We start from the raw sequence: 13,411 nt of genomic DNA on the forward strand, positions 1-13,411 counted from the left end.
AGGCTGGCCTCAAACTCAGAAATCCGCCTGCCTCTGCCTCCCGAGTGCTGGGATTAAAGGCGTGAGCCACCACACCTGGCTAGAAATACTTTCAAAGTGTGCTAAGTGATGGCAGTATGCTAGCTGCTTTTGTATTGGTGCAGCAGTATCTCTAACTCCAGTTTTAGGGATATGGCAGTCTCTTCTAGCCTCCATGACATGTACACACATGCACACACACACACACACACACACACACACATAACTCCCAAACAGATTAAAAAACAAAAACAAGAAGTAGAGAGCAGGTTGCAACCAGGGGCAGGTATAATCTTTAAAAGTCTACTCCTAGGGCTCTCCTTCTTCCAGATAAGTCCCACTTCCTTTGCAGTTTTTTTTTTTTTAATTTTATTTTATGTGCATTGGTGTTTTGCCTTAATGTGTGTTTATGTGAAGGTGCCAGATCTTGGGGTTATAGACAGTTGTGAGATGCCATGTAGCTGCTGCGATTTGAACCTGGGACATCTGGAAGTGCTCTTAACCACTGAGCTATCTCTCCAGCCCCTAAATCCCACTTCCTAATGGTTTCTCAGCCTTTCAAAGTATTGCCACCAGCTAGGGAACAAGTGTTCAAAACATGAGCTTTTGGGGGAACATATCAGATTCAAACCATAAAAGGCAGAAAGAGAGACTTATATGTGCATACGGGGCAGAGGTTCAATATTGGGTGTCTTCCTCAATTGCTCTCCACCTTACTTTTTGAGGCAGGGTCTCTCACTGAACCTGTAGTTTGCTAACTCATCTAGACTGGCTCCTGTTTTCATTTGCCCAGTGCTAGGATTACAGTCCTCATGTTTGGCTTTGGTGTGTGTGCACATGTAGGTAAGTGCATATATATGTGTGTAATTGTGGTGTATTTGTGTACGCTATGTGTTGTATGGTGTGTGTGTTTTAGTGCATGTATAGTGTCCCACTCTGTCACTTTGTCTTATTCCCTTGAAACAGGATGTTTTCCTACAACAGGAGCTGGGCTGGCTGGTAGCCAGGAAGCCCTTGGCAATCCTCCTTCACAGAGGACTTACTTCACAGAGCTGGGGTTACAAGAGTGTGACCACATCAGGATTTTTGTGGAGGTTCTGAGAAAGAAAAACAGATCCTCATGCTTGCATGACAAGACATCTCCTAAGACCTTCCTGGGGATCTTAATAACAACATCCACCTGCCTTTATCTGAGAAGGAGGCAGGCCAAGGCAGAAAGATGTGAACCACTCAACTCCCAAGACCTCTTAGATATTGGCCTGTTTTCACTAATAGAAGAATACACAGCATGCTTACAAACACTTAAGCCCTCAATGGTCATAGGGAAGCAGATGAACACTCAGCTATGCAGATATATTTTCAAAATTTATGTTCAATTTTCCAAATAGAATAGTCTTTTTTTCCCCCCCTAGATCCTGGAAAGGCACCACTATAAACAGACTAGATAGATGGTCATGGAAAGCTGTGAGCCACTCCACTCCACTCTAAGTCTGCCCAAATAAATCACAATTGTGACGCTCAATCTCCTGGGCTGCTAGGAATATCCATAAGCATTTGCTTCTATGTTAGCAGTGCGTTCTATGAGACTTTAATTTTCATCACCAAGAAGCACCTCTCTGCATCTACAAACCTCCCATGATTACCTGGTAGAGGAGAGCCATCTGCTTATAGCTGGCGGATGGCAACATCAAAGGCAGGAGACGACTGCTCATTGTTACTTATTGTTTATTCCCAAAGGACGTTTCCAGATGGTGAATCTGGGCCTTTCCTTACTCAACTAGCAAGTTTTCTTCCTTCTAAACAATTAGACGCTCTTTTATGCTCACTTAGGCCTATTTGCTTGTATTCAATTCCCTGACTCAGGTAAACCATAGAGCAGCCTGTCCCTTCCAAAACCACTCTAGAAAACCTAAGAGTAACAGGCACAACCGTTTAGCCTGGCATCTCAAGGTGCAAAGTCCCTGGACTTTTTTTTTCCACAGTCTTAGTTACCTCTGATATTTTTTCTTTTTCCCACTTCTATATATTATTTTTAAAAATGTGAATCAGAATTGGACAAATTTTTTTAAAATAAACAAATCCAAGGTAACAAATCCATGGTAACCTAATTTTTAAATAAAATTTGTATAAGTAAGTATACAAATACATTTACAAAAAGAATTTAATGTTTTGGGTTTTTTTTTTTTTCTTTTTTGAGACGGGGTCTCATGTAGCCATGGTTGACCTGGGATTTGCTTTGTAGACCAGGCAGGCCTCTAATTTACTGAGATCCAGCGTGCACCACCATGCCTGGGTTAATGATATACATATTATTTAAAAAAATTATGTTTTTGTTTTTGTTTTTGTTTTTTTTTGAGACAGGGTTTCTCTGTGTAGCCTGTCTGTCCTGGAACTTGTTCTGTAGGCCAGGCTGGCCTCAAACTCAGAGATCTGTCTGCCTCTGCCTCTTGAGTCTGGGATTAAAGGCACGTGCTTTACTCTCGGCTTTTGAATTATTTTTATTTGGTGTATATGGGTGTTTTGGCTGCATGTAGGTGTGCATCGCATTTATTGTCATATTTGTGGACGCTAGGAAAAGGCACCAGATGCTCTGGGACTGGCTTTACAGCCAATTGTCAGCCTCCATGTGGGTGGTAGAATTTGAGTCCTCTGCCAGAACAGCAAACGTTTTGAACAGTGTAGCCGTCACTCCAGACCCTTATTTTTATATTTTTAAAATTAAAAATAGATAAAATGTATTCATTTAGAAAAATTTAAGTCCTTGGAATGGTACAGAAATCATATCAACCACATGTCGAATTATGTTACCTATACATTCACTAAAAGTCAATTTTTTTTTTTTTTTTTGGTTTTTTTCGAGACAGGGTTTCTCTGTGTAGCCTTGGCTGTCCTGGCACTCACTTTGTAGACCAGGCTGGCCTTGAACTCAGAAATCCGCCTGCCTCTGCCTCCCAAGTGCTGGGATTAAAGGCGTGCGCCACCACGCCCGGCTTAAAAGTCAATTTTTATTTTATTTTATTTTTTGAGACAGGGTTTCTCTGTGTAATAGCACTGGCTGTCCTGAACACACTCTGTAGACTAGGCTGGCTTCGAATGCACAGAGACCCACCTACCTCTGCGTCCAGAGTGCTGGGATCAAAAGCATGTGCTAAAAGTCGATTTTTAAAATGTATCTTTTAAGAATTAAGGATCTTTACAGCACTATGTATCATGAACTAATGAAAAGTCACTATGTACCAGCAGCTGAGGACAGTCTTGTACCTGAAACGGTAACACCCGCCATTGAAGAAAGGTCATATCTCAACCCTAGACATTAAACTGCCTCTAAGGGTAGGTCACTGTCCACACACGGTACTGAGGCCCCTCACTGCACTGTGTCCCTCCCGTGGTCCTCCCTGCATGGCTAGGCCCTATACTGCATTGTGGTCCTCCCTGCATGGCTAGGGCCCACACTGCACTGTGGTCCTCCCTGCATGGCTAGGGCACACACCAAGCTGTGCATGGCTGCTCCTCAGCTTGTGGACTGCAGCATCTTTTAGCTCTTTTCTTCTCTGCTCATTTCTATGTTTCCCCATTTTCCCGGCCTGCATCGGAAATGAACCTTCTGATATTTACTTGTTATTGACTGCCTTCCTATAGTTACACAACTCCCTCCATGGAGACATTTGATATTCTCAATAACAAGGTAGTTAAAAAAACGTATTTCCCTGGCTTAGAATATTTCTTACTGCACCTGGTAAAAATCATCTGGATATTTGATAAAGTCCTTAATATATTTACCTAAAACAGTGGTTCTCAACCTGTGGGCTGCGACCCCCCCCCCCAACAAACCTATTTCCAAAAGTATTTACATAACAGTAGCAAAATTACAGTTGTGAAGTAGCAATGAAAATAACTATATGGTTGGGCTCACCACAATATAAGAAACTGTGTTAAAAGATTGCAGCATTAGGAAAGTTGAGAACCACTGTTCTAAAACTACTATTTTAAATAAAACTTGTATAGATAATACTCTGCATAGGCAGAATATTTGGGACAGATGTAAGGAATCAGCAGTTTTTACTAAGAATTCCAATGTTGTCTCCTATTATCCAAAGAGCAGCGTGGCTCTAAAATCTAAAGGTTGCCTCTCTCCCAAAAACTACTCTCATACTAAACATTGTATTTCTTCTCATGTGTGAATGTGAATGTGTGCTGTCTGGGGTGGACGCGGTATGGAGACACTCTATTAGCACTGTACTATGTATCTTTTGTATTTGGGACGTGTTCACATTATTCTGCCATCACCGCCCAGTCGCTCATACGATGTATTTATTTTATAGTTTCACATATTTACAACTTTTATTTTTCTGTAGCTTAAAATGAGGCCTCAGTGAAGTTATATTTTAAACATTTTTATTTTTTTTAAAAAAAATGCACAGATGTGACCTATTCACTCAACCACACTTCCCCTCTCCTAACCCCTCCCCTTAGGAATGTATATAACAGATACAAAATACAAAGAGATTCTACTAAGAACTCTAATGGCACAACTACACCTAGCTTAAGAGTGTACTCCAATGAACAAAGCGAATCCTAAAATAGAAACATCTGTTAAGCGCCAGGCACTCAAGCTCACAGAAGCGGAATGATGGGCAGAACCATGCTGATGAAAAGGAGGGCCCGTGGGTGAAGGACGTGAAAGGAAAGAGCATCTACAGCTCCGGCTTGTTGTAGAAAGGACAGGGAAAGCTGAGGGTTCATTAGAAAAGAAAGGGAAAGAGCTGAAGACAGCAAGTCTTTGAAATAATTGAGAAAGAAAGGGAAAGAGCTGAAGACAGCAAGTCTTTGAAATAATTGAGGCTGCGTTGGAACCTTATATAGGCGATTCCCGTGGAGCAAGAGAGAGAGGGGCACACAAGAGCTCCTAGGTCAGGGTGACCCTGGCTGAACTCAGAAAAGACAGCTCATGTGGGTTGTGCAACGTGTCTTTCCATCGTTCAGAACAGTCGGAACCATTCAGGGCCAGTGGTCTGCTGCTCAGGCAGGGTAAGCCACTCAAAGTAGTCCAGCTAGGAAGGTTGGGGAAAGGTAACTATTTAAGATAAGCTACTTGTGGTCCGGTAGTGCGGCTTCTTACCTAATAGACATCACCCCTGCCGAGTCACGGGAGCACAGGGATAAAAGCTCCTCCTAGTAGGAGGCAGGGCCTTTGCCACTGGCAAAATGTTCCCCAGCATCTTGGTTAACAGGTCAGCAGAGATGACAGGCTGACAGAGCACTCTCTGGTCTACTTGGTACCTAGCCAGTATGTGAGTAAAGGTGGCTAGCTAGTAGACTTGACCCAGCAAGTCTTCATGGACGCATTCTGTATTAGGAATCCTAGAACAAGTATCAAAACGTCCTCCCGTTTTCCTGATGTGGAAAAGGGGCTTTTACATAGTTTAGGACTAAGGTGTATAAAAACAAAATAATAAGATACATGGAAAATCAGTGTGAAGCCCTGGACTCCAAAGGATTTATGTTTTTTTTTTTTTTCTCTTTTAGTTTACTGATCCACTAATTTTATTCATTTACATCTGATTTGTCAATAATAGGACGTATTAGAATTTGGGGACAATTCTTCTGTGGTATTAAATAACACTAAGAACCCATCTGGTATTAGGTTGACGAGGCAAGGTAACCACCAATGAATTGACACAAACCCACATTTCATATTTCAAGGAAAAACAAAAATTAGAAAACACTGCTCCTTAAATAGGCAAGAGAGCATATTATAAGGACCACAGAGATTTAATCAGTGGCACTATGAATTCTTTAGAAAACAAACCCCTTAATATATGTAATCATTTTCCCACATTTTTATGGAGTGAATGCAGACCAGGGATCCAGAGAGCAAATAGCCCTGAGTAGGTTTGCAGTCTTGGGTTCTGTGTGTGTGTGTGTGTGGAGGGGGTGTTCTGTCCAAAATTGAAGAAGAAAAGGGTTGCCTTATAATGACTCTATTATAGAATCTGGTCACACTAGGGCTTCTACACAACTTAGAATAATTGTTACAATAGCCCATTTGTAGCTTTCTAAGCTGAAGTGCACACACATGTTCTAGAATACCCTTAACCTCATTATGTGATGCAAGAGTTCAATGGCGTCTCAAAAATACATGTAGTATGCCCAGTAAAATACATTGGCCAACATAAAAATCAAAGGAAATAGTAGTTTGGAGTATCGATCCACATTGCTGGGGTTTTGAATTGTGAAATAATCAATGATTCTGCTGATCTTCTCTCGGAAGACAAACTTAAACTTGTCGCTGGCTTTCATTGTCAAGTCACTATAGTTGACATTGTCACCAGAGATTTCAATGCTGGCAAAACTAATCTTCCGTTTAAAGCTGGAGATGGAGCTGTTGATGATGTTGGTGATATTGACTTCTTCCGAGTCCTTCGCTGGCCCCTGGTTCATAGACAATAGTTAGATCAGAAGACAGGAAACAGTGAGGTACACAGATGGCATCGTGAAAAAGTGTGTAGTGAAGGTAGCAGACCTGGGCCTAACTCTTAGTCTGTTATTATTCAAAATTTTAGTTGCCTAGCTCCCTTTAGGGTATGATTTCCTTGTCTGGAACATGCTAATGATATGAATTGTTCCTTTGTGAGGCGAAGGGGAAGATTAAGAGGCATAAAACTGTGTAATGCACCCAGTAGGTATTTGGTAAATTTCCAGTCTGTTCCAGGGAGAAGAGATTCTTAGAGATAATGGAAACCCATTGTGTCATGTGATCTTTGTTACACACAAATTCCCCTGCAAATCAGGGGAATTCCCACTAGTCAACAAGGTGCAGAGAGCAGACAATTTGAGGTCTTGGCTGAGTTGCTTTACCATGTTGGTATCATTTTCCTTAGTTTGGGGATACTCAGATGTGAAGAATACAGCATATAACCCATAGTGCATCTGTTATTACATGCGTACACATGAGGGGACATACTGGTGTCTTCTGGAGAAGATCTTGGGACCTCTCCAACCTTCACCTGTCAATCTAGTAAGTCTGGATTGGTTTGTGTTATTAGGGAAGTCTATACGGAAGAAAACACATGAAATCACACTCTGCACTTGGTGGTACAAATGTTCTCTGTCTTTGGGACTTGGATTGGTCACAACAACCAAACACAGTAACAAAGCCATTGGTTCTTCCGGTTGCATCTTCACTATTAGATACTTGTGATCCTAGCACACAGCTTAAGGTGACACTTTTCTGAATTGGATCCCTATTATTTTTGTTTGTTTGTGTGTATGAACTTCGGTACATTAATATCTATTGAACTTAGTCTCCAAATTACCCCAGGGTCTGGTAGAGCTATAAAGAGTAATACTTAATGGGGTGTCCTGTTGCTTACTGTGTGAGGAAAGCAATCCATCACACTGGAGCTAAGAGGTTTTGGGATAGATTGCCAACTCTACTCTCTACTCTCCTTGTCTCTGGGATTTTGTTACAAAGTAATGTCTCCCATACATTTTTTTGATAACCTAATACTTGTATAATTTAAGAATATAAAATGGCATCACAAAAATTAAGTAGCAACTATATATTAATCCAAAGTGTGTGACCATCTAAGCATGTCTACTTTGATATTAGGCTTTTTCTTCTATAGATGCTTATTCTTATACTTTCATGTTGCATATGAATAATAGTTTCCTGCTAAAAAATTAAAGTCTGATATCCTATTTTATTGGGTAAAAAGAATAACCTAGGTCAAGGGGCACCATGACTTCCAAATGTGCCCACCTTATTGGGGATAAGATCCATTAGAACAAATGGAATCAAACCCTGATCACCTCATCAGAGCAGTCCATTGCCCGTCCAAGTGATGGATCAGAGACAACGCCCTCAAAATCCTTACCCTATCTTTGACTGCCATCTGCTGTAAGGAGCTGTAGTGAGCAACTGCATACTCCAGTAAGGCCCCAAACACGAAGCTGAAGCAGATGCCTAGGTACACATCGATGGCCTTTATGAAGCAGTTGGTGTTGGGTAGGGATGTGCGGGAGCCGATCATCAGCGTTGTCATGGATAACACCGTTGTCACTCCTGGAAAGACAAGTAGGCGTGTTCCATGCTGGTGTTCCATGAACACCTTCCCCCACTACCCTGCCCCAACCTCGATCATCTGGCTGGTCGGTTCCACTCAGAAGCAAGATGAGGGTAGGACTCAGGAAAAGTATAGATTTCATTTTAAAAAGTCTGTGATCTTCTGGAATTGAGTTGATTTATTCATCTTGAACAGAAACGTAAGTGACATAGCTTTCTAAATATGCCATCTCCTGTCTTCTCTTAGAGATGGATGGCCAATCTGTACTCACAACAGACTGTTTGCTCACAAGCTCGTCTCTTCTGTCACTACAAAACACATTTAAAAAGACAATCCTCCTGACTCCACCTTTCTATCTGTGCAAAGGGATTTCTCAAGATGCTAGCTCTTCTAACGGCCCCCAACTGTCAATGAAAATATCAATAGAATTTCAAAAAGCATCCGATTCACCTAGTTCTTAGAAATTGCCTGCAGGAGCTGCTTACCAATACAGGTTCTCGCAGGAACTGAATCGAGGGAGATCCAAAAGGAGACCCAGGATAACACCACCAGGAAGGTGGAAGGGACATAGGTTTCCAGAATGAAATACAGGACGTTCCTCCGAAGCTCAAATTGCAAAACCAACCTCGTATAGTTTCCTAAGAGTGCAAACAAGAGATAAGAAATCGTGTCTGTTCACGCAGAAGAATAACTGCCCTATGAGATGCTTAATGAAATCACAATCTCATTACATCTTCTGGTAACAAAATCTAGTCAACTATGAGCTGTCATTCTGGTTGCCATAAAGGACCTTTACATTGCCTGGCGTGGGGTTTACAGGGCTGCTGCTACCTAACGCCCACACTCATGTTCTTTTCCTTATGCTTTTCTTTAGCAAAGAATTCCTTCAGCACCATGAGCACTGATTTTCTTCACATCCAGCTCACTAGACAGAACCTCAGGGGGCAAACCTACATTTCTCAGTCTTGCATTCACAATGTAAGCTTTTTGTTTGTTTGTTTGTTTGTTTTGTTTTGTTTTTTTGAGACAGGGTTTCTCTGTGTAGCCCTGGCTGTCCTGGAACTCACTCTGTAGACCAGGCTGGCCTCGAACTCAGAAATCAGAAATCTGCCTCTGCCTCCCAAGTGCTGGGATTAAAGACGTGCGCCACCACGCCCTGCCACAAAGTAAGCTGTTAATAGATTCCTGGTTAATGAAGATTATTTAAGACAGCCCCTTGTTTTCAAGATGACTATTAAATATAATTTAGTTTTTTGTGTGTATGCACGTGTATGTGTGTGTGTGCAAATGCTTGTGAAGACCAGAGAGCAATCTTGGGTATTGTTGCTCAGGCACCATCTACCTTTTTGTTTGAGATAGGATCTTGTCCTGGCCTGGAGCTTGCCAAGTAGGCTTGAGGGCTGGACAGGGAGCTGCAGAGTTCTGCGGTCTTTGCCTTTCTGGTACTGGAATTACAAATGCTGTGCCCAGCCTGTTTTTTTTTTTTTTTTTTTTTTTTTTAAACTCCAGGGGACTCCGGGAATTGAACTCAGTCCTCATGCTTGCAAGGTACGTGCATTATTGACCGAGCAACCCACCCAGCCCCTATACTTTAATTTTTGTTGATTTCGGAGGTATCATTGCAGGATCATACTTAGGAAATGACCAGTGTACACACACATTGGAGATATCAACAGGCACCACCCTTCCTGTCTTTTCTCTAGGCACAGTTTTGCCACACATTTGTCTTTTTTTTTTTTTTAAGGTCATCTAGACTCAACTAAAGTACATGGTAAGGTTTTAGAGAATATAAATATTGATGAGACGAAGCATTCCTAACTTGACCAGGATGAACCGAGAAGAAAACATTGCTGTTTGTATATAAAAATCATACCATTTAGAAAACACCTACTTAAAGCCAACAGCTCCCAGAGACCCTGCTTTGTACATGATGAATCAGTAATATCAATAATGGGGTGATCATATGGTATTGCTGCTGTCTTCTTCACCTAGGAGCATGTTATTAAAGTGACCAGTGCTCTCATTAGAAAATGAGTGACTTTTACGCATGTGGGAGTGCTGCGTTTGAGCAGTCAGAAAATCCCAGAAGATAAACAGTGAAACGTCAGTGCTGCCCCCAGGTTTACTCTCCAGCAGACCATGTCAATCCTGATGTGAACCCCAAGTGTGGCATGTACAGAAGACTAGATCCCATGCCAGCTCCCTTTCCCTACTCCACAGTACTAAAGAGTACTTGCCCTTTACAGGAATAGAGGTGTTTTGCCTGCACATATGTCTGTGTGCAAGTGTTGGGTCCCCAAGAATAGGAGTTACAGAAAGTTGTGAGCCGTGATGTGACTGCTAGGAATTGAACCTGGGACCTCTGGAAGAGCAGTCAGTGCTCTTAACCTCTGAGCTATCCCTCCAACACCCTCTCTAAGGAGTTTTTATTCCATTTGATGGCTCACAAGAGTTACCTGTCTCCTGCTGGGATACGGTGACCAGGGTGAAATACTGTTGGATGGTGTACTGAGCAAGGCGCAGGTTTTCAAGTCCACGCACCGAGTCATTCCCTCTCAGCCAGGAGAACTCCACATCATTGCCATCGTATCCCCCTGGCAAACAAGAGGGAGCCCTGGTCAGTGCAAGGATGCTGCAGACTGAGCTGGTCTGGGAAATGCTACAGTGGAGACCAGCAAGACTTCTCTCCTAGTGGCATTAAATCTAAAGGAGCATACCACGCAAAAAGTTGACAAGGATTCTCAAGCACAGAGGGGTGAAATCCTTTGCTATGCCCATTTTTCATTGGTTGAGAAGTAGTTCTATTATAAGCATTGTTCAAACCTGGTGGATGATAAAAATGGCTTCGTTCACTACTGAACGACACTTACAAAGCATATGATCACAGAGACCCATGTTAGCTTCTGCCTTTCAGGGCAGTCTAAGCTTTGATAATGTTGTCTGGGACTTCAGAAGTGGTCTATTCATATTTCCCATTATGAATGCAAAACTAAAAGTCTGTTACCAGTCACTTTATATCTGTCAATATTTGCTTTTGAAAAATGTTAGCTTTACTAGTATCTGTTGATGGTACTGATAAATTACCCTTTGTGAGCCCTTACACAACACATCCCTCATAATTTCACAATCCTGTAAGATAGACATCTCTGTGCTTCTTCAGATTTAAGATGGACTTTGGTTTTTACATGTCTGAAATTGTAATTGATCCTACTATTAGTTTATGTGTGTGAAGCAGAGCTTGCAATGTCTCCTAAAGATATGCTTATTCACTAACTATTGTACCTTAGACTTGAGGAATCATTCGCCCACTATCTGGGAAAACTCTCGGGTTCTAAGGGGTTTCTTAACTCTCTCAGGATACGGACAAGCAAGAGACAAAATTCAGTGCTGTGCCTTGCTCAGGAAAGTGTAATCTCAAAGCTCATGGATGGTGGTGTAATAATTTCAGTATCTATTACTTAGCAAGCAGTTTCTGGGAACCTTGCAACACAGTCCTCTCTACCCCCGGCTGAGAAGATGTATGCATAGTTAATAAGCACAAAAAAGAGACCTAACCTCATCAGTCACTAGGAAAATGCAAAGCAAAACCACACAGTACTTCACACTCGTTAAGATAGCAATCATGAGGACAAGAAGAGGAAAACATTGAGGATATTGACAAGCTCAAACATTGTAGGTGGGAGTGTAAGATATACAACCACTTTTGCGAAACAAAATGCCTAAGAACCCAAATAATAAGGGTATCAGTTGAATCAGAACAGTAACTCTAGATATTTACTTAAGGGGAATAAAGTGCCAGTCACAGAAAGACTTGCACAGAATGTGGAGAGCTTTTGGGGCCACTTGGCAGGAATTTGATATCAGGCCAGGACAAAGAAGTAAGCTCAAGGTGGGAATTGAACTTTGGGCCAGGACTCAGGAAATAGGCTCAGATGAAGAATATTTACATTTGAGTTAATGCAGAGCTCAGAGCGGTTCAGCTGAGGCATGTGTGGCAGTCCTTTTGTCTTGGCCATCCTGATTGGTGTTTTCAGGATTTTGTTTATTGCCTTGCTTGCTCCTTGACCTATAAATGGTCTTATTATTTTGCATGTAAGTGGTATAAAAGCAGACTGGAAAAAAATAAACTCACTTTAGCCTCAGAACTGCCTGGGGTCATGCTACAGTGTTGTCTAATTGTCTTTTTTTTTTTTTTTTTCCGTTTTAATTCTCACTCCTGCCCTGGAGAACCTGTTGACTGACTGAGCTGACTCAGTCAGAGAAGTATTCATGGCAGCCTTAGCTACAGCGGCCAGATGTGAGAACAACCCAAGAGCCCATTCACGGAAAAGCTGGAAAGAAATAGTACTGAGCAATCAAAGGGAATGAATTACTGATAACAGGTCACTGCATTCTATGAAAAACAGCAGACACAAAATGGAATGTATCGTTTTGGTCTTCCTTCTGTGAACCGTTCAGGAGAGAAAACTCCACAGTAGCAGAATGTAAGTCAGTGGTACCTGGAGGTGATGGGAGGAAACTGGGGTGTTCACAAGAGGCACAAGGGACCTCTGGAGGTGACAGGAATGCTCCAACAATGCAACCTAGCAATGACTACACACACTGGCAATTTTACTGAAAACTTTGGGTCACAAATAAATTAAAAATGGGTGAATTTATCTGGGCAGGGGTGGTGCACACCTTGAATCTCAGAACTAGAGAGGCAGAGGCAGGAGGATGTCTGAGTTTGAAGCCAGCCTGGTCTACAGAGCAAGTTCTAGGAAAGCCAAAGATATACAAAAAACACCCCTCCCCCCATCAAAAAAAAAGGTGAATTTTATGGTGCATAAATTATAGACCAATAAACCTGATCAATGGAAGATGACTGAACAAGCCTGGTCCTGTTACTTTTTCCATTCCAACGATTAAGAAGCTGAGACTCAGGGGGTCATTAGCTAACGTCATACAACTGGTGATATTGCCCATCCGCGGCCATAAACACAAACATCTTCCTTCATTGCTTCAAAGGTTACTGAGATATGATGCTGGTGTTGGGACCAACACTGGGCTACGAAGCATCATTATGGAGTCAGTATCCAGTAGGCATTATCTTGAGACATCTGAGCTCCATGAGGATTTCATGGGGCTGTGCTTTTTCCTTTGGAACCATCCAAAACTGAATGGAAGCTAGCCATTGAAATTACGCTGGGACCTCGGAGGAATGAAGACAGCTCTCAGGAGATGAAGAGTGCAAACTCCTCCCTGGGTACTTGGTTTCACCCTTAGGAGAGACTCACAGTTTCTCTCTCTCTCTCTCTCTCTCTCTCTCTCTCTCTCTCTCTCTCTCT

The 13,411-nt window shown here is 42.0% G+C and overlaps 1 protein-coding gene across 1 annotated transcript in view; it reads right to left on the reverse strand.

Moving 5' to 3' along the window:
• Nucleotides 1-5,549: 5,549 nt before the first annotated feature.
• Nucleotides 5,550-13,411, reverse strand: part of Gabrp (gamma-aminobutyric acid type A receptor pi subunit) — a 25,237-nt gene continuing 17,375 nt past the window's right edge. Inside the window, exons 7-10 of the mRNA XM_021177664.1 lie at nt 10,541-10,678; nt 8,570-8,722; nt 7,896-8,083; nt 5,550-6,450 (exon numbers count right to left, since the gene is read on the reverse strand). Of these exons, the coding sequence (XP_021033323.1) occupies nt 6,148-6,450; nt 7,896-8,083; nt 8,570-8,722; nt 10,541-10,678 (782 nt within the window). The 3' untranslated portion in view covers nt 5,550-6,147. The remainder of the gene's footprint in view (nt 6,451-7,895; nt 8,084-8,569; nt 8,723-10,540; nt 10,679-13,411) is intronic.

This window comes from Mus caroli, chromosome 11 (assembly GCF_900094665.2).
Source record: "Mus caroli chromosome 11, CAROLI_EIJ_v1.1, whole genome shotgun sequence".
Classification (NCBI taxonomy): domain Eukaryota; kingdom Metazoa; phylum Chordata; class Mammalia; order Rodentia; family Muridae; genus Mus; species Mus caroli.